General features: G+C 51.3%; 2 protein-coding genes across 5 annotated transcripts; both read right to left on the reverse strand.

The window, feature by feature from the left end:
• Nucleotides 1–2,572: 2,572 nt before the first annotated feature.
• Nucleotides 2,573–19,588, reverse strand: PLA2G2A (phospholipase A2 group IIA). Of its 3 annotated transcripts, none has more exons than XM_086364926.1 (5): nt 8,544–8,644; nt 6,346–6,395; nt 6,016–6,160; nt 5,657–5,763; nt 2,573–3,021 (listed from the first exon to the last, which is right to left on the reverse strand). In XM_086364926.1, the coding sequence occupies exons 2-5, from the start codon at nt 6,383–6,385 to the stop codon at nt 2,879–2,881; spliced, it is 435 nt and encodes a 144-aa protein (XP_086221052.1). In that variant the 5' UTR covers nt 6,386–6,395; nt 8,544–8,644; the 3' UTR covers nt 2,573–2,878. The 3 variants fall into 3 exon arrangements, with proteins under 3 accessions (XP_086221052.1, XP_086221061.1, XP_086221072.1); XM_086364935.1 differs by lacking the exon at nt 8,544–8,644 and adding an exon at nt 19,515–19,588 and having other exon boundaries at nt 2,763–3,021; XM_086364946.1 differs by lacking the exon at nt 8,544–8,644 and adding an exon at nt 7,885–8,037 and having other exon boundaries at nt 2,763–3,021.
• Nucleotides 13,543–19,588, reverse strand: LOC147377293 (phospholipase A2, membrane associated-like). Of its 2 annotated transcripts, none has more exons than XM_086364910.1 (5): nt 18,855–19,028; nt 17,338–17,387; nt 17,011–17,155; nt 16,652–16,758; nt 13,543–14,016 (listed from the first exon to the last, which is right to left on the reverse strand). In XM_086364910.1, exons 1-5 carry the CDS (start codon nt 18,977–18,979, stop codon nt 13,874–13,876), a joined length of 570 nt encoding a protein of 189 aa, XP_086221036.1. In that variant the 5' UTR covers nt 18,980–19,028; the 3' UTR covers nt 13,543–13,873. The 2 variants fall into 2 exon arrangements, with proteins under 2 accessions (XP_086221036.1, XP_086221028.1); XM_086364902.1 differs by lacking the exon at nt 18,855–19,028 and adding an exon at nt 19,515–19,588 and having other exon boundaries at nt 13,545–14,016.
• Nucleotides 19,589–20,114: the final 526 nt, after the last annotated feature.

A 20,114-nucleotide genomic window follows, 5' to 3' on the forward strand; every position in this document is an offset into this window, starting at 1 on the left:
GTTTTAGGCCTAAATGAAGTTCAGAGGTGATGGGCTAGACCTTCGCCTTTTACTAAGCACTTCAACTTGGAAATACTGTTGTCTCTATGGCAGGCAAACTGCCCCACCCCCGTGTATCCTGGGGGCCCCTGGTATCATGTCCAGGTCCCCGAATTCAAGGACTCTGGTGATGTCACAGACTGCCTCTCCTTTTTCATCTTTCAGGATTTTCCCTATGAATTCAAAATTCATTGTCTGGTTTCTTGTTCAGCCTCCTTCATCCAAGGGCTAATTTTAGCACTTGGAGTACATTAGTGAAAAACAAAAACACTCTCATGGGGCTTACATTTTGGTGGAGAGAGACAGACAATGAAACAAAAGGCACAATAGGTGAGCGATACACAGCTGACCCTTGAGAGACACGGGGGTTAGCAGCACCGACCCTCTACACAGTCGCAGATGTGCACCCAGCTTGATAGTCTGCTCTCAGTGTCATCCATTCCCCATATATGTCAGTTCAACTAACCTTGGATTATGTGTTACTGGAGCGCCTATTTATTGAAAAAAATCCTACTATAAATGGAATCCAAATCCTGGTTCTTCAAGAGTCAACTATGATTTTGAGAATGAGCTTATGGTTGCCAGGGGATGGATGAGGGGCAGGGATAGTTAGGGCGTTTGGGGTGGACAGGTACACACCGCTATATTTAAAGTGGGTAATCAACAGGGACCTCCTCTGTAGCACATGAAACTCAGCTCACTGTTATGTGGCAGGCTGGATGTGGGGGGGAGTTTTGGGGGAGAATGGATACATGTATATGTAGGGCTGCTCACCTGAAACTCTCACAACATTATTTATCAGTTATACACCAATAGAAAATACAAAGTTAAAAAGAGAGTCAACGGTGGAATATTAGGTGGTGATGAAGCAAGAGGGAACGAGGCAGCAATGATGGGTGGGGGTGGCGGGAGTGTCACGGGGAAGAAGGCTGCTGCTTTGCACAGGATGGACTTGCTCACGCGGGACAGTCAGTGCTCAGAAAAGTTTTCTGAAGCTGTTGATAATTAGACGTGTCAGCCTATTGTCAGTGGTTGCTTCCAATATCAGGATCATGGTTGAACTTTTTCTATACTCTCTGTTTCCTACTTTTTCTTTACTCTGCTTTTTAAAGAAACTAATTTGAAAATACATTTACAAAAGGAAGTGTCAGTCACTCAATCATGTCCAACGCTTTGCAACCCATGAACTCCAGCCCGTCAGGCTCCTCTATCCATGGAATTCTCTAGGTAAGAATACTGGAGTGGGTAGCCTTTCCCTCCTCCAGGGTATCTTCCCAATCCAGGGATCAAACCCAGGTCTCTTGCACTGAAGGCAGATTCTTTACTATCTGAGGGAGCAGGGAAGCCCCAAAGTGAAAGTGTTAGTTGCTCAGTCGTGTTTGACTCTTTGCGACCCCACGGACTGTAGCCCATCAGGCTCCTCTGTCCATGGGATTCTCCAGGCAAGAATACTGGAGTGGGTAGTCATTTCCTTCTCCAGGGGATCTTCCCAACCCAGGGATTGAACTCGGTTCTTCTGCATTTCAGAAAGATTCTTTACAGTCTGAGGCACCAGGGAAGCCTACGAAAAGAAAGTTATGTAGTAAATGAATAAACAGAAACCTCAATCAAATACTGTCAGGGGCCCAAAAGGGGGCATTATCGCATCCTGTAAGGATAGAAGACCCCCAGTGGGAAGAAGGGAAGGCTCCTCATCCTTCCTGGTAAGGACTCAGCCCATGAAAAGCCATGGACTCTTTGTTCCCTAGAGCACTTCCCCACTGTACACAGCCAGCAGCTCTGATGACGATTAATAAAGACTTCTGGTCCAGGTGGGAATATCCGAGAGGTACCCTAGATGAGAAAAGTGGAAGTAGCTGTGAGGGCAGGACCGGCTGCCGAATCTGTGGGTCCCTGTGCAGAATAAAATGCAAGATTCCACGTCATCAACAATTTGCAACGGCTGGATAGAGCCGTAGACTAGGTGCAGGGTCCACTGGGACTCTGCCTGGGTCACAAGCCCAGGAAGCCAGCCCTGGGCGAGGGGACAAATGCCCTTAGAGTCCCACTGGTGGCCAGTGTTACACTGGCCCACCTCTGGGCGGCAACATAGAAGAACGTATCTCACAGGAGGCTCGGACTATAGACCCCAGACACCAGGAACCACACTTCGGTTTTTGCCCAACAGGCCAGCAGGAGCTGCCCTCACCCAGTGTAGGAGAGGAGGAAGGCTGGGTTTTGCTTGTGATAATGACAGAGGCAGGCATGTCAGGCCCAGTGCTTATCCGTTATCCCTTTTACTTCTCCAGCAAGCCTGTGCACTGGGTACCGAAGTGACCGCTACTTAGACGAGGTTGCTAAGGCTCAGGGAAGTGGCGGTGGTGGGGCTCTGACTCGGGCAGTCTGACACTGAAGCTTGTGTTTTCAAGTCCTTCCACTTGTACTACCATACGAGTACTAGTGTGTTCTCACACTAGAAGGGCCTGGGGCAGTGTGTGAATGCCTACGCCCAGGTGTGCATGAGCACATATACACACACACACACATGGGCACATAGTTTGCCAAGTGAACTGCTTTATTCAGAAGAGCCAGCCAGGGGTGTAGCTGTGCAGTTAAACATGACTTTGGACTTGAAGAAGAGTGGAAAATGAGGGGAATTCCTGCCGTCCAAAGAAGCAGAGGAAAGGGGCCGGTAGACACACCCAGACGTTGAGCTTCTCATTCTGGATAGAAGCTTTCTGTCTGGGGAGAGAAGGGCTCCTGGCTGGACTCTAGGGTGGGAGAGGGGCATTCCTTCATGTGCCAGGGAAGTAGGGAAGGAAAGAGCATCTGGCGGTAAGGCTCCCAGGACGAGGGGCCCTCAGCACGCAGGGGCAGCCCCTCGGCACCAAAACTTGTTGTAGAAGCGGAGCTTCTTATTGTAGGTCTTCAGGTTTGCTGCGAAGCAATTGGCAGCGATCTTATCACATTGACACACTTGACTCTTGCAGTCATCCGCATCCTCTGAAATCACAATAAATAAACGGAATGATGTTCATTAGTAGTCCATGGATCTTTATGGGAATTCTTGGGGGAAAGATGGCTCCTGTTCTCCCAGGGTTTCTAGTCTGGAACAAGCAGTGATGTCCAGGTATTTCTGACTGATGGGGAGACAGAACTCCTGCCCTCAGGAAGCCCACACCCCATCTCGTGGGGACACCAGAAGTCATGCACTGGGATGCTGTGAAGAGCCTTGCTGTTAGACACTGTCTCTTTCTTCTCCCCAGCATATGTGTTCAGGTGCATAGCCCCTGGCCCCTGGGGTCTGGGAATGGGTCTTGATGGGTGTAAGCCAGTCATGGTCATCCCTGTTTCCTCTGTAGTGATGAGTGTCCGGGGAGCATGTGCTCTTGCCCTGACCAATGAGCCACAAGGGAAAGTCTGCTGGACACTTCCAGGAAGGATGAATTTCCTCTCTCAAAAAGAAAGATGTGCAAAAGGAAAGCCATGACTCTTGGAGCCCTAGACTGTGCCTTGGAATCACACAGCCAGTGTGGCAGAGCAGAAGGTTGGGAAAGGACTGGATCCCTGGCAACACAGCTGAGAAGCTGCCCCCGCCCTGGCACTGCGCTCTCCCAGACTCTGTTACAGGCGAGTCAGACTTCCTCACTCTCTGAGCCTCTGTTAGGTGGGCATCTTGTTGCTTGACACCCAGAGCCTGCAAAAGCCACAGAGCCCTGTGGAAGGTCATGATGGGAAGACATGATTTCTGATCTTAGAGACCTCAGGCTGTTGAGGAATAGTCCGTGGGTTTTCAAAATCTCACTCATGGGTCAGTAGGTCTGGGGCACTAGGCAATTCCTTCCAGCCACCACCCATCTCTCTCCTCCCCTCCACAGCCAAACTTGCTCCAGAACTTTGTCTACACTCACGACCTCTCTTCACTTCCCACCCACCTTCCAACCCGCTCTAATCTGGCTTTGCCCTCACAGATCCATGGAAACAACTGCCACTGAGGTCCTCAGTGGTCGTTCTGCCTCTAAACCCAAGGACCCCGGTCAGCCCTCATCCTAGAGGACCCCTCTGTTAAACCCGCTGCTGTTAATCCTCTCCTCCTGGCCCACTCCTCGGCCTTCTTGTCTCCCCCCTTCCTTCTCTGACTGTCCCTCCTCTGTCTCCTTTCTCGGCCTTTAAACACCAAATGAGTGGGTACCTCCAACTCTCCTCTCTCTGCGGCCGCCTCCTGCATCTGTGTCCAGACCGTCCCTTGAGCTGCGAGTTTTTTCACAAGCAGCCTGCTGCCCATCTCCCTGGATGTTCTGGAAGCTTCCAAACTCAACATGCTCCCCGTGGAACTGCTCCTGCCCTCTCCTACCAGGCCCTCCTCAGTTATACCACCAATGCAGTACTACAGCCAACCAACAACTCCCAGGAACCCTGCCCAATCAACCACCAAGCTCCACTGATTCTATCTCAAAGCTGTTTTGACAGGACTTTCCACCTCTTCCATCCTGACCGCCATTGCTATAGGTCAAGTTCTCCCATCTCTTTTCTGCACGATGGCAATGGCCTTTTCCTGGCTCCCCCTTCTATGTATCTCTTTCCACACTTGGCAAGAGCCTCTGAAATGCAATTCTGGGTTTTAACTCATTTCCTTAAGGACTGTCAAAAGTTATGACCAATCTAGACAGCATATTGAAAAGGAGAGACATTACTTTGTCAACAAAGGTCCGTCTAGTCAAAGCTATGGTTTTTCCAGTGGTCATGTATGGATGTGAGTATTGGACCATAAAGAAAGCTGAGCACCAAAGAATTGATGCTTTTGAATTGTGGTGTTGGAGAAGACTCTTGAGAGTCCCTTAGACTGCAAGGAGATCCAACCAGTCCATCATAAAGGCAATCAGTCCTGAATATTCATTGGAAGGACTGATGTTGAAGCTGAAACTCCAATACTTTGGCCACCTGATATGAAACACTGACTCATTTGAAAAGACCCTGATGCTGGGAAAGATTGAGGGCAGGAGGAGAAGGGGACAACAGAGGATGAGATGGTTGAATGGCATCACTGACTCAATGGACATGGGTTTGGGTGGACTCTGGGAGTTGGTGATGGACACAGAGACCTGGTGTGCTGCGGTTCATGGGATCACAGAGAGTTGGACATGACTGAATGACTGAACTGACTGAATTGAACTGCTTTAGGACAAAAATCTAAGTACAGCATGGCCTTGGGAACTTGACCTAGCCCCTTCGCGTCTCTCCAGCATCATCGCTCTTCACTCTGTCTCATCCTCCTGTTTCCCTTCTGCCGCCCAGAAAGGCTGCAGTTCCTTCTGGCCCGTTGGACTCTGCTGTGTCCTCTTGTTGGGATGCTTGCAGCTCTCCTTTCCCCTGACTCCTCTCAGCCTTGAAGACTCAGTTTAGGACTCCCCATCTTCAGGGAGCTTCCTTGAACCACAGGCTGCATTCAGAGCCCCGCCAGCTTTCTTACTTCCTGGCGGAGTCTACCGTGTTGTGTGTTGGCTTTCTTTACTTCCCAGTCCACTGTGAGATTCTTGAGGCAGGGACACTGTCCCTGTGTATCTACCTTTGGGCTCAGCAGAGTGCCCAGAGGAGAAAATGAGCCAAGGAGGCTGAGAGTTGTCAGCCTGGTTCTTACCACAGACGATTTGGTCCTCTTGATAAGTAACGTTGTATTTCAGGAACTTGGTGCGACACCCGCGACTCTCCAGGTTTTTGTAGCAACAGTCATGTGCCCTGCAACACCTGTGACAAGAGTATGTTCTTGGAGCTGCCTCCCCAGGCTCCAGGGAGCCCAGTGTCCTGTGGTCTCAGGCCTGTGCTCTGGGCAGAGACACCCAGACGTTGGTACAGTCTAGAGCAGAATGTCCAACGGTCTGGCTGCTTTTTCAGCTGGGACTTCCTGGGGTTCTGTGCAAATGGGATAACAGGAGCTTTCCAGCTCCTGGGCCCCTGTGGGGCCACAAGTGGGCAGAGGGAGGGCTGGGGTGGCCTCACCAATCTGTTGCATCCTTGGGGGTTCCTCTGCCACTCATTCCACAGTAGCAGCCATAGAAGCTATAACGGGTCGCAGGTTCCTTTCCAGTCGTGAGCTTGATCATTTTCCGGAAATTCAGCAAATCTCCATGGACCTGCAGCAGGCCTGGAAGGACAGCAGCTGGTGATGGGGCCTGGGACCCTATGAGCTCCTCCCTCTGCCTCTCCCTGCCACCCCTTGGCCCCACTTCTGAGAGAGGGCCAGATGCGGTGGGAAGGGAAGCTGGGGGAGGAGGGTGCCTCCCTCCGGGGCTGGGCCCCTTGTGGCCAGAGGTCAGGTTCAAGTCTTACCGATGGCCATGATCACTGCCAGCAGCAGGAGGGTCTTCATGCTGAGGGTTCTATGGGGAGAGATACAGACAGACCAGCCTAGGTCCTCTAACAGGCGGTCCAGCCTCTGCCCCGGCCCCTGCTGTCCTGTTCACATTCAACGATCTTGATGAAGAGAGTCTTTAAAGGAGATCGCAGACACGCTCTTCCATCCCAGGCGGGTCCAACGTGACTGCCTTCATCGGGCATGCAGGACACGTGCAGGGGGCACCTCCCAGCTTTGTTACACGACTCGCTGGGCGAGACCACCTCTCCCCTGTGGTACGCTGCTGAGACCTCCGTGCTCCTCACCCTCCTGAGAGTTCCGGGGAGGCTGTGACCAGGCCATCCCACCAAACTGGGAGACCCAGAGGTCGTAGGCTGTGTGTCCCCCAGTGTACATAGCTTACTCACCCCCACACTGGAGTCAAGGCTTGGGAATTCTGCTCATGGGGTCCGATCCGCAGTGTTTTTCTCCAGAACTAAAGCAGCACCATCTCTTTCACCCTTACACTTGTACACAGAACACACACCTACTCGTGCACACATGCGTGTGTACACACACACACACACTCTGTGCTCATCTACTGGTGTGGACTTCATTTCACACAATATAATCACGTTCCCGCACAACACACCTGTGCACAGACCCCCTCCTATCATACCAAACCAGGCACGTGCAGGCTTGTGCTCATGGGTGCCTGCGTGTGCACACACACACATGTGCACACACACAGGACACAGCCACTCGTCAAGGCGGGCAATCATCAGGGCCTGAGTATTCATTTCTGGCTATGGACTTCTCAGAGGATCTCAGGTTGACTTCTCACAGTGACTGCCTTGTCTATTCTGAACTCCAGTTAAACAGCTGAGCCCTCGAGGAGTTTGGGGTTTGGTGGGATAGGGGATGGGGTGGGGATACCGCCAGTTACTGGACTAAGAGTTTGGCATGCCTCAGCCCCTGGGCAATCCTCTTTTTTCTTCTTATCGACTGGCAGGACAGAGCTGAGGATAGAAAAAAGCTATGTGCCATTAGCCGATGCCAAAATTTTAAAATACTTTGTCATCTTTCCAATGGGTTTCACTCCTAAGTGAATAAATTCCCATAATAGAGTCTGGGTGTGACCTTCCTGAACCCACTTCCAGGAGAGGGCAATGGCCATCTGCTGTTGAACAAGTTTTTTTTTTTTTTTTAATATGCTATTTGGGAATAAGAAACAGGGCATTTACTGGTATTCGTTCATTCCATAAACCTGCCATTCACAGGAAGTACATTCTAAGCCTCAGCGAAGTCTCAGGAATCATGGAAACCTCTCAGGAGGTGGTGAGAACTTGTCTAGCAGAAAGAGGACCGTAGGGGGCAGATGGTCCCTTTTTTAGATTCAAGGCAGCGTTTCTAGCTTCTCTTCTTGCTCCTCTTTCTTCTCCTCTCCTCCCCACCCCCATCTGGAAGAAGCCAGAGACTGTCCTGGCATTTCCCCCCCACCCCGAAACTGCTGCCACCTCATGCCCAGGGCTTGCCTGTTTGGAGACTGGGCTGACTGCTCTCTCTTCCTCAGCCTCAGGGAGACAGTGATTCTAGCTTTCATTTTGAAAATGGATGCCCTTTTCCTGCCCTCTAACACTGCTAAGAATTTGGCCCCCATAACCTTCAGTTAACACTCCAATACACATCCCCCAATGCCAGTGTGCCAGAGCTATGGTGCCCATCCCCATTCAGCCTGCTCCCACCACATTCTCTGGGTCCCCGTCCAGGTTAGACCCAGGAGACTGATCTGGCCAGAACACATGTGGGCATCAATGCTGATGCCCACTGCCAGGCTGCAATGAGGTGGAAACCATATGCGTCGCCTCAGTCTTTCTCCTCCCCTCCTGGCGGAACCAGAGATGGAGGCAGCTGGGATCCCTCAGTCATGGGAGAAAACCTGTTGGAGAGAGTTCTGCACACCCTCAGTGGTCTTTGCCTCGGCAAGTAATACGAGTTGGTTGTGTTAAGCCGCTGATCGTTGAGATCAGTTGCTCACTGATCTCTCATGCACAGCACAACTGTTGCGTGGCAATCTTAACCCCTCAATAACCAGTGTGGTGGCTGGACCAGACAGTAGGGTGGTTACTACTGCAAGAGGCCCTTCAGCAATAATCAGCAGGAAATTTTGAAAGAAAAAAGGTCTGTTACTTACAGGATGTGGAGGTTACACGGCGTACCTGGGACCCTACAGCAGGTCAGGGGCAGACAGAAAGCTGGAGACCTCGGGTCTGGGGATCCGCTTTTATTGGGGCTGAAGGCGGGGCCGGCGGTTTTGTGTGCTCACCCTTTATTGGTGAGTCTAAACCACATAAGTGTCAGTGTAAAGCATGGGAAGAGGAACAGCAGGTGGCCCCAAAGAACCGAATTACCCAAAATCTCCAATACAAAGGCGCCTTAGTGAGGGGAGGCATATGGCCCTGGCAAGGTCACTATAGGCATGTGGCTGGCAAGGTGTTTATTCTAGATACCATCACTGGAGTGGACGCCGGGCAATCAGAGGACATCAGGCACTTATCAAAGCTTGTCAGGCACTAATTGAGGGTTATCAGGAATTTACTTTACAAAAACCCAAACAAACCCCCCAAACGACTGTTAGGATGTTACGGAACCCAGGTCCCGGCTGCTCACCACTCAGAAGCCGACAAAGAAGCCAGTTGGGAGAAAGGAAAGCTTGCTTTATTTTGGGTGCTGACATCCTGGTGGTGGGTGGTGCAGAGGGCCTGTCCAAACGCCCGCTCTCCCCACTGGACAATCAGGTGGCACAGAGGGTGGGTGTCAGTCCAAACGCCCGTTCTCCCCACTGGACAGTCAGGTGGCACAGAGGGTGGGTGCCTGTCCAAACGCCCGCTCTCCCCACTGGACAGTCAGGTGGCAGGACATCCTTAGACAGGGGAACTCAGTGCTGGTGGTCTAGTCACTAAGTCGTGTCTGACTCTTGTGACCCCAACGACTGTAGCCTGTCCGGCTCCTCTGTCCAAAGGGATTTCCCAGGCAAGAATACTGAAGCGGGTTGCCACTTCTTTCTCCAGAGGGTCTTCCCGACCCAGAGACTGAACCTGGGTCTGCTGCATTGCAGGCTCGTTTCTTTACGGAGTGAGCCTCCAGTGAAGCCCAAAAGGCAGAGGGAAGGGGCTACATGCAGAACCAGTACAGTCAGCTCTGACGCTCATCTTGAAACTGGTCATCAGAGAGCTAACCAGTGTCATCTCGATTCTTTTAGGTGCAAGAAATCTTTAGTTCCAGGCTTGGTTGGTTTCCATTTCCGTGAGGACAATTCTCAGAATTGTGGCAGCTGATATCACAGCTAGTCTGGTCGTCATGTAGCTAACTTCTTCCACCTGGTGGGGATTTCAGTACCTGTACATTAGCGCACAGGAGATGACTCAGAATCTCATCTACAGCCTTGAGGAGGAACTGAAAGTCCTTGGCATGCTTACTGACTACATTATTATTATTTGGTCTCCTTTGACTGCTCTCCTTTGTTTCTTCATGTGCTCACTTCTCTGATTAAACTTCTTCTCTGGCTCAGATTTTTCCACAGACATAAGGCAGGCAGAGGATATAGTGGGGCGAAGACCAGAAGGTCCCATTTGGGTTCAAGGCTTTACACTACAGTAACCTAACTATACAGACTCACAGCCAACCCAGGCAGCATTCATCTTGAAGATACAGTTTCCTTGAAGAGCTAGACCTGTATTATGGGTTGACTCGTGTTCCCACCACATTCCTACATTGAAGTCCTGACCTCCAGTAAGACCTCAGGATGTGACTGTATTTGGAAAGAGGGTCTTTGTGGAGGTGATGAGTTAGGATAAGGTTAGGGAATGGCCACCCACTCCAGTATTCTTGCCTGGAGAATCCCATGGAAAGAGGAGCCTGGTGGGCTACAGTCCATGGGATCACAAAGAGTCTAACACTATTAGGGTGGGCCTAATGCAGATGACTTAGAAGAAGGGAAGGTTGGACACAGACACACATCTTCACTGGGAGAATTCCGCATGAAGGTGAAGGCTGAGAGGAGGTGGGGATGCTTCTACACGCCAAGCAATCCTGAAGATGGCCAGGTCACCACCAGAGCCTGGGGAGAGGAAGGAACAGACCCTCCCCCATAGACCTCAGAAGGAGCCAACCTCACTGGCTCCTTGATCTTAGACTTCTGGGCTCCAGAACTGAGAGAGCAGATATTTCTATTGTTTAAGCTACTCATTTGGAGGTGTGTGTGCTGTCACTTCAGTCATGTCCAACTCTTTGGGAGCCCATGGACTGTAGCCCACCAGTCTCCTCTGTCCCTGGGATTCTCCAGGCAAGAATACTGGAGCGGGTTGCCATTCCCTCCTCCAGAGGATCTTCCTGAGCTGGGAACTGAGCCCAGGTCTCTTATGTCTCCCTCACTGACAGGCAGGTTCTTTACCACTGGCACCAGTTTGTGGCACCTGGAGCACTACCCTAGCAAATAATAAAACCTCTGGGCATCTCTGTAGGTCTGTGAAATCTGGGATGTTGGACAAAGAATGCCCCTGCCATCTCAGTTAAATAGGGAGTGTGCCCATCAAGGCAGCAGCCGCCCCTGACAGTGCTTCCTGGGGGGACTCAGGAGCAAGCAGGAAACTGGCCCCCATAGCAAGGTGCACATCACAGGGGCGACATCCTGAAACCCAGACTCTCGCCTCTTCCCATATACAGAAAAGCACTAAATTCATTACCTTGAGATGTCTGGTATTTCTTTAGTTGGGAGGACCTTTTGCAGATTGACTACCAAGTTTTCTTTGCTGTTGTTTATTTATTTATTTTTGAAAAACCTCCTATATATCCTGGCTCCTCCCTTACCCCTGAGGACAGTCCTCAGAGCTACTGAGAGACTGTATCTGGCCGGAAGTCCTCAGTAAAGCTCCAAATAAAGCATAATTCTCAACGTTTAGTTTCTACATTTTTTCCCCCATCAACAGGTGTTTGCTCTCATGGCCATTTGTTTCAGGCCTAAATGAAGTTCAGAGGTGATGGGCCAGACCTTGGCCTTTTGATAAGCGCCTCAGCTTCACAACACTGTTGCTTCTATGGCAGGCAGACTGCCCCACCCCGTACATCCTGGGGGCCCCTGGTATCATGTCCAGGTCCCCGCACTCAAGGATTCTGGTGATGTCACACATGCCTCTCCTTTTCCCCATCTTTTCAGGGTTTTCTCCTGAGAATTCAAAGTCCATGGTTTAGCATCTTGTTCAGCCACCTTCATCCAAGAGCTAATTTAAACATTGGGAGCACAGTAGTGAAAAAACAAAAATACTCTCATGAGGCTTACTTTTTAGTGTGGAGAGGCAGACAATGAAACAAAAGCCGTAATGGGTGAATGAGATACAGCTGATCCTTGAAGGACATCGGGGTTAGGGTCACTGAGCTTCTGCACAGTCAGAGATCTGTGCATAGCTTCGCAGTGGGCTCTTGGACCCATGACTCCCCATATGTATGGATTCAACAAAGCACAGATTCTGCGTTACTGTAGAGCCTGTTCATTGAAAAACTCCTAGTATACATAGACCTGCACAATTCAAATCCTGTCGTTCAAGAGTCACCTGTGACTTCGAGAATGTGGTCATGGTTGCTGTGAGGAAGGATGGGGGAAGGGACAGTTGGGAGTCTGAGATGGACACGTACACACTGCTGTATTTAAGACGGATACTAACGAGGACCAGCTGTATAACACACGGAACTCAGCTTAAAGTTATGAGGCTGGACGGGAAGGGAGCTGGGGGAGAACGGGTGCGTGTGTATGTATGGCTGAGACCTTGCACTGCTCACCTGAAACTGTCACAATATTGTTTGTTAATCGGCTATACCCCTGAAGAAAATAAAAGGTTAAAAAAAATAGAGTCAACTGTGGAATATTAGGTGAAGCCAGAGGGCAAGGGGCAGCAGGGATGGAGAGGTGTGGCGAGGGCGTCACGGGGAAGACGGCTGCTACTTTACAGAGGACGGATGTGCTCACGTGTGACAGTCACCGCTCAGAAAAGGGTCCTTCAACTTTTAATAATCCGAAGAGTCAAGAGTCAGCGGATGTTTCCAATATCAGGATTATGGCTGAACTTTTTCTGTATTCTGTTTCCTAATCTTCCCTTTGTGAGGAAAAAAATATTCATTACTGTTCTTTAAAAAAACACACACAGACACACAACAAACCTTCTAATTGGGGAATACATTTACAAGAAAGTTATGTAAGAAAGGAATGAACAGAAGCCTCATTGAAATACAGTCAGGCGACCAGAAGGGAGAGCACTCACATCCTGTAAGGACAGAAGAGCCCAAGAAAGAAGGAAAGACAGACTCTCAGAAAAGACTCAGCCAATGAAAAAACACAGGCTCAGTTTCCTAGAGCCCTTCCCCACTGTACACAGCCAGCGGCTCTGATGACAATTATTAAAGAATTCTGGTCCACGTGGGAATATCTCAGAGGAAGCTAGAAGAAAAAAAAGCAGAAGTAGCATCCAGGTGAGGGTAGGGCCAGCTACCTACTTTGTGGGTCCCAGTGCAGAATTAAATGCAGGATTCCACGTCATGAACTACATTGCTATGGCTGGACAGAGCCGTGGACCAAGCGCAGGGCCCACTGGGGCTGCCTGGGTCACAAGCCAGGAAGCCAGCCCTGGGCGAGGGGACAAATGCCCTGAGAGTCCCACTGCTGGCCAGTGTTACACTGGCCCACCTCTGAGCGGCAACATAGAAGAACGTATCTCACAGGAGGCTCGGACTATAGACCCCAGACGCCAGGAACCACACTTCGGTTTTTGCCCAACAGGCCAGCAGGAGCTGCCCTCACCCAGTGTAGGAGAGGAGGAAGGCTGGGTTTTGCTTGTGATAATGACAGAGGCAGGCATGTCAGGCCCAGTGCTTATCCGTTATCCCTTTTACTTCTCCAGCAAGCCTGTGCACTGGGTACCGAAGTGACCGCTACTTAGACGAGGTTGCTAAGGCTCAGGGAAGTGGCGGTGGTGGGGCTCTGACTTGGGCAGTCTGACACTGAAGCTTGTGTTTTCAAGTCCTTCCACTTGTACTACCATACGAGTACTAGTGTGTTCTCACACTAGAAGGGCCTGGGGTAGTGTGTGAATGCCTACACCCAGGTGTGCATGAGCACATACACACACACACACACGGGCACATAGTTTGCCAAGTGAACTGCTTTATTCAGGAGAGCCAGCCAGGGGTGTAGCTGTGCAGTTAAACATGACTTTGGACTTGAAGAAGAGTGGAAAATGAGGGGAAATCCTGCTGTCCAAAGAAGCAGAGGAAAGGGGCCGGTAGACACACCCAGACGTTGAGCTTCTCATTCTGGATGGAAGCTTTCTGTCTGGGGAGAGAAGGACTCCTGGCTGGACTCTAGGGTGGGAGAGGGGTGTTCCTTCATGTGCCAGGGAACATGGCTAGGGTAGGGAGTCGGGCGCTAGGGAAGGAAAGAGCATCTGGCGGTAAGGCTTCCAGGACGAGGGGCCCTCAGCACGCAGGGGCAGCCCCTCGGCACCGAAACTTTTTGTAGAAGCGGAGCGTCTTGTTGTAGGTCTTCAGGTTTGCTGCGAAGCAATTGGCAGCGATCTTATCACACTGACACACTTGACTCTTGCAGTCATCCGCATCCTCTGAAATCACAATAAATAAACGGAATGATGTTCATTAGTAGTCCATGGATCTTTATGGGAATTCTTGGGGGAAAGATGGCTCCTGTTCTCCCAGGGTTTCTAGTCTGGAACAAGCAGTGATGTCCAGGTATTTCTGACTGATGGGGAGACAGAACTCCTGCCCTCAGGAAGCCCACACCCTGTCTCGTGGGGACACCAGAAGTCATGCACTGGGATGCTGTGAAGAGCCTTGCTGTTAGACACTGTCTCTTTCTTCTCCCCAGCAGATGTGTTCAGGGGCATAGCCCCTGGCCCCTGGGGTCTGGGAATGGGTCTTGATGGGTGTAAGCCAGTCATGGTCATCCCTGTTTCCTCTGTAGTGATGAGTGTCCGGGGAGCATGTGCTCTTGCCCTGACCAATGAGCCACAAGGGAAAGTCTGCTGGACACTTCCAGGAAGGATGAATTTCCTCTCTCAAAAAGAAAGATGTGCAAAAGGAAAGCCATGACTCTTGGAGCCCTAGACTGTGCCTTGGAATCACACTGCCAAAGTGGCAGAGCAGAAGGTTGGGAAAGGACTGGATCCCTGGCAACACAGCTGAGAAGCTGCCCTCGCCCTGGCACTGCGCTCTCCCAGACTCTGTTACAGGCGAGTCAGACTTCCTCACTCTCTGAGCCTCTGTTAGGTGGGCATCTTGTTGCTTGACACCCAGAGCCTGCTAAAGCCACAGAGCCCTGTGGAAGGTCATGATGGGAAGACATGATTTCTGATCTTAGAGACCTCAGGCTGTTGAGGAATAGTCCGTGGGTTTTCAAAATCTCACTCATGGGTCAGTAGGTCTGGGGCACTAGGCAATTCCTTCCAGCCACCACCCATCTCTCTCCTCCCCTCCACAGCCAAACTTGCTCCAGAACTTTGTCTACACTCACGACCTCTCTTCACTTCCCACCCACCTTCCAACCCGCTCTAATCTGGCTTTGCCCTCACAGATCCATGGAAACAACTGCCACTGAGGTCCTCAGTGGTCGTTCTGCCTCTAAACCCAAGGACCCCGGTCAGCCCTCATCCTAGAGGACCCCTCTGTTAAACCCGCTGCTGTTAATCCTCTCCTCCTGGCCCACTCCTCGGCCTTCTTGTCTCCCCCCTTCCTTCTCTGACTGTCCCTCCTCTGTCTCCTTTCTCGGCCTTTAAACACCAAATGAGTGGGTACCTCCAACTCTCCTCTCTCTGCGGCCGCCTCCTGCATCTGTGTCCAGACCGTCCCTTGAGCTGCGAGTTTTTTCACAAGCAGCCTGCTGCCCATCTCCCTGGATGTTCTGGAAGCTTCCAAACTCAACATGCTCCCCGTGGAACTGCTCCTGCCCTCTCCTACCAGGCCCTCCTCAGTTATACCACCAATGCAGTACTACAGCCAACCAACAACTCCCAGGAACCCTGCCCAATCAACCACCAAGCTCCACTGATTCTATCTCAAAGCTGTTTTGACAGGACTTTCCACCTCTTCCATCCTGACCGCCATTGCTATAGGTCAAGTTCTCCCATCTCTTTTCTGCACGATGGCAATGGCCTTTTCCTGGCTCCCCCTTCTATGTATCTCTTTCCACACTTGGCAAGAGCCTCTGAAATGCAATTCTGGGTTTTAACTCATTTCCTTAAGGACTGTCGAAAGTTATGACCAATCTAGACAGCATATTGAAAAGGAGAGACATTACTTTGTCAACAAAGGTCCGTCTAGTCAAAGCTATGGTTTTTCCAGTGGTCATGTATGGATGTGAGTATTGGACCATAAAGAAAGCTGAGCACCAAAGAATTGATGCTTTTGAATTGTGGTGTTGGAGAAGACTCTTGAGAGTCCCTTGGACTGCAAGGAGATCCAACCAGTCCATCATAAAGGCAATCAGTCCTGAATATTCATTGGAAGGACTGATGTTGAAGCTGAAACTCCAATACTTTGGCCACCTGATATGAAACACTGACTCATTTGAAAAGACCCTGATGCTGGGAAAGATTGAGGGCAGGAGGAGAAGGGGACAACAGAGGATGAGATGGTTGAATGGCATCACCGACTCAATGGACATGGGTTTGGGTGGACTCTGGGAGTTGGTGATGGACACGGAGGCCTGGCGTGCTGCAGTTCATGGGGTCACAAAGAGTTGGACATGACTGAATGACTGAACTGACTGAATTGAACTGCTTTAGGACAAAAATCTAAGTACAACATGGCCTTGGGAACTTGACCTAGCCCCTTCCCGTCTCTCCAGCATCATCGCTCTTCACTCTGTCTCATCCTCATGTTTCCCTTCTGCCGCCCAGAAAGGCTGCAGTTCCTTCTGGCCCGTTGGACTCTGCTGTGTCCTCTTGTTGGGATGCTCGCAGCTCTCCTTTCCCCTGACTCCTCTCAGCCTCGAAGACTCAGTTTAGGATTCCCCATCTTCAGGGAGCGTCCTTGAACCACAGGCTGCATTCAGAGCCCCGCCAGCTTTCTTACTTCCTGGCGGAGTCTACCGTGTTGTGTGTTGGCTTTCTTTACTTCCCAGTCCACTGTGAGATTCTTGAGGCAGGGACACTGTCCCTGTGTATCTACCTTTGGGCTCAGCAGAGTGCCCAGAGGAGAAAATGAGCCAAGGAGGCTGAGAGTTGTCAGCCTGGTTCTTACCACAGACGATTTGGTCCTCTTGATAAGTAACGTTGTATTTCAGGAACTTGGTGCGACACCCGCGACTCTCCAGGTTTCTGTAGCAACAGTCATGTGCCCTGCAACACCTGTGACAAGAGTATGTTCTTGGAGCTGCCTCCCCAGGCTCCAGGGAGCCCAGTGTCCTGTGGTCTCAGGCCTGTGCTCTGGGCAGAGACACCCAGACGTTGGTACAGTCTAGAGCAGAATGTCCAACGGTCTGGCTGCTTTTTCAGCCGGGACTTCCTGGGGTTCTGTGCAAATGGGATAACAGGAGCTTTCCAGCTCCTGGCCCCCTGTGGGGCCACAAGTGGGCAGAGGGAGGGCTGGGGTGGCCTCACCAGTCTGTTGCATCCTTGGGGGTTCCTCTGCCACGCGTTCCACAGTAGCAGCCATAGCGTCTATAACTGGTCACAGATTCCTTTCCTGTCGTGAACTGGATCATTTTCCGGAAATTCAGCAAACCTCCATGGACTTGCAGCAGGCCTGGAAGGACAGCAGCTGGTCATGGGGCCTGGGACTCTACGAGCTCCTCCCTTGGCCTCTCCCTGCCACCCCTTGCCCCACTTCTGAGAGAGGGCCAGATGCGGTGGGAAGGGAAGCTGGAGGAGGGTGCCTCCCTCCCTGGGCTGTGCCTCTTGTTGCCAGAGGTCAGGTTTAAGTCTTACCGATGGCCATGATCACTGCCAGCAGCAGGAGGGTCTTCATGCTGAGGGTTCTGTGGGGAGAAATGCAGACAGACCAGCCTAGATCCTCTAACAGGCAGTCCAGCCTCTGCCCCGGCCCCTACTGGCCTGTTCACATTCAATGATCTTGAAAGGAGATCGCAGACACGTTCTTCCATCCCAGGCGGGTCCAGCGTGACTGCCTTCATCGGGCATGCAGGACGCGTGCAGGGGTGCCTCCCAGCTTTGTTACACGACTCGCTGGGCGAGACCACCTCTCCCCTGTGGTACGCTGCTGAGACCTCCATGCTCCTCACCCTCCTGAGAGTTCCTGGGAGGCTGTGACCAGGCCATCCCACCAAACTGGGAGACCCCAGAGGTCGTAGGCTGTGTGTCCCCCAGCGTACGTAGCTTACGCACCCCCACACTGGAGTCAAGGCTTGGGAATTCTGCTCATGGGGTCCGATCCGCAGTGTTTTTCTCCAGAACTAAAGCAGCACCATCTCTTTCACCCTTACACTTGTACACAGAACACACACCCACTCGTGCACACATGCGTGTGTATGCACACACACTCTGTGCTCATCTACTGGTGCGGACATCATTCCACACAATATAATCACGTTCCCGCACAACACACCTGTGCACATACCCCCTCCTGTCACACCAAACCAGGCACGTGCAGGCTTGTGCTCGTGGGTGCCTGCGTGTGCACACACACATATGTACACACACAGGACACGGCCCCTTGTCAAGGCGGGCAATCAACAGGGCCTGAGTGTTCGTTTCTGGCTATGGACTTCTCAGAGGATCTCAGGTTGACTTCTCACAGTGACTGCCTTGTCTATTCTGAACTCCAGTTAAACAGCTGAGCCCTCGGGGAGTTTGGGGTTTGGTGGGATAGGGGATGGGGTGGGGATACCGCCAGTTACTGGACTAAGAGTTTGGCATGCCTCAGCCCCTGGGCAATCCTCTTTTTTCTTCTTATCGACTGGCAGGACAGAGCTGAGGATAGAAAAAAGCTATGTGCCATTAGCCGATGCCAAAATTTTAAAATACTTTGTCATCTTTCCAATGGGTTTCACTCCTAAGTGAATAAATTCCCATAATAGAGTCTGGGTGTGACCATCCTGAACCCACTTCCAGGAGAGGGCAATGGCCATCTGCTGTTGAACAAGTTTTTTTTTTTTTTAAATATGCTATTTGGGAATAAAAAACAGGGCATTTACTGGTATTCGTTCATTCCATAAACCTGCCATTCACAGGAAGTACATTCTAAGCCTCAGCGAAGTCTCAGGAATCATGGAAACCTCTCAGGAGGTGGTGAGAACTTGTCTAGCAGAAAGAGGACCGCAGGGGGCAGATGGTCCCTTTTTTAGATTCAGGGCAGCGTTTCTAGCTTCTCTTCTTGCTCCTCTTTCTTCTCCTCTCCTCCCCACCCCCATCTGGAAGAAGCCAGAGACTGTCCTGGCATTTCCCCCCCACCCCGAAACTGCTGCCACCTCATGCCCAGGGCTTGCCTGTTTGGAGACTGGGCTGACTGCTCTCTCTTCCTCAGCCTCAGGGAGACAGTGATTCTAGTTTTCATTTCGAAAACAGATGCCCTTTTCCTGCCCTCTAACACTGCTAAGAATTTGGCCCCCATAACCTTCAGTTAACACTCCAATACACATCCCCCAATGCCAGTGTGCCAGAGCTATGGTGCCCATCCCCATTCAGCCTGTTCCCCTGACATTCTCTGGGTCCCCGTCCAGGTTAGACCCAGGAGACTGAATCTGGCCAGAACACATGTGGGCATCAGTGCTGATGCCCACTGCCAGGCTGCAATGAGGTGGAAACCATATGCGTCACCTCAGTCTTTCTCCTCCCCTCCTGGCGGAACCAGAGATGGAGGCAGCTGGGATCCCTCAGTCACGGGAGAACACCTCTTGGAGAGAGTTCTGCACACCCTCAGTGGTCTTTGCCTGGGCGAGTAATACGAGTTGGTTGTGTTAAGCCGCTGATCGTTGAGATCAGTTGCTCACTGATCTCTCACGCACAGCACAACTGTTGCGTGGCGATCTTAACCCCTCAATAACCAGTGTGGTGGCTGGACCAGACAGTAGGGTGGTTACTACTGCAAGAGGCCCTTCAGCAATAATCAACAGAAAATTTTGAAAGAAAAAAGGTCTGTTACTTACAGGACGTGGAGGTTACACGGCGTACCTGGGACCCTACAGCAGGTCAGGGGCAGACAGAAAGCTGGAAACCTCGGGTCTGGGGTTCCGCTTTTATTGGGGCTGAAGGCGGGGCCTGGGGTTTTGTGTGCTCACTCTTTATTGGTGAGTCTAAACCACATAAGTGTCAGTGTAAAGCATGGGAAGAGGAACAGCAGGTGGCCCCAAAGAACTGAATTACCCAAAATCTCCAATACAAAGGCGCCTTAGTGAGGGGAGGCATATGGCCCTGGCAAGGTCACTATAGGCATGTGGCTGGCAAGGTGTTTATTCTAGATACCATCACTGAAGTGGACGCTGGGCAATCAGAGGACATCAGGCGCTTATCAAAGCTTGTCAGGCACTAATTGAGGGTTATCAGGAATTTACTTTACAAAAACCCAAACAAACCCCCCAATCGACTGTTAGGATGTTACGGAACCCAGGTCCCGGCTGCTCACTGCTCAGAAGCCGACAAAGAAGCCAGTTGGGAGAAAGGAAAGCTTGCTTTATTTTGGTGCTGACATCCTGGTGGTGGATGGTGCAGAGGGCCTGTCCAAATGCCCGCTCTCCCCACTGGACAGT

Source organism: Bos grunniens, chromosome 2, assembly GCF_055505025.1.
Source record: "Bos grunniens cultivar Pamir isolate PY7600 chromosome 2, Bosgru_T2T1.0, whole genome shotgun sequence".
NCBI classification, from domain to species: domain Eukaryota; kingdom Metazoa; phylum Chordata; class Mammalia; order Artiodactyla; family Bovidae; genus Bos; species Bos grunniens.

Coding starts and splice junctions, on each gene's coding strand:
- PLA2G2A (XM_086364946.1), bottom strand. CDS start 8,009: ATGGGGGCCAAATTCTTAGCAGTGTTAGAGGGCAGGAAAAGGGCATCC. Junction 6,161..6,345: donor GGCAGTGATCATGGCCATCG/GTAAGACTTGAA, acceptor CTGTCCTTCCAG/GCCTGCTGCAGGTCCATGGA. Junction 3,022..5,656: donor AGAGGACCAAATCGTCTGTG/GTAAGAACCAGG, acceptor TTGTGATTTCAG/AGGATGCGGATGACTGCAAG.
- LOC147377293 (XM_086364910.1), bottom strand. CDS start 18,979: ATGGGGGCCAAATTCTTAGCAGTGTTAGAGGGCAGGAAAAGGGCATCT. Junction 17,388..18,854: donor TCAGCCCAGTCTCCAAACAG/GCAAGCCCTGGG, acceptor TTCTCCCCACAG/AACCCTCAGCATGAAGACCC. Junction 16,759..17,010: donor CCCAAGGATGCAACAGACTG/GTGAGGCCACCC, acceptor CTCTTGTCACAG/GTGTTGCAGGGCACATGACT.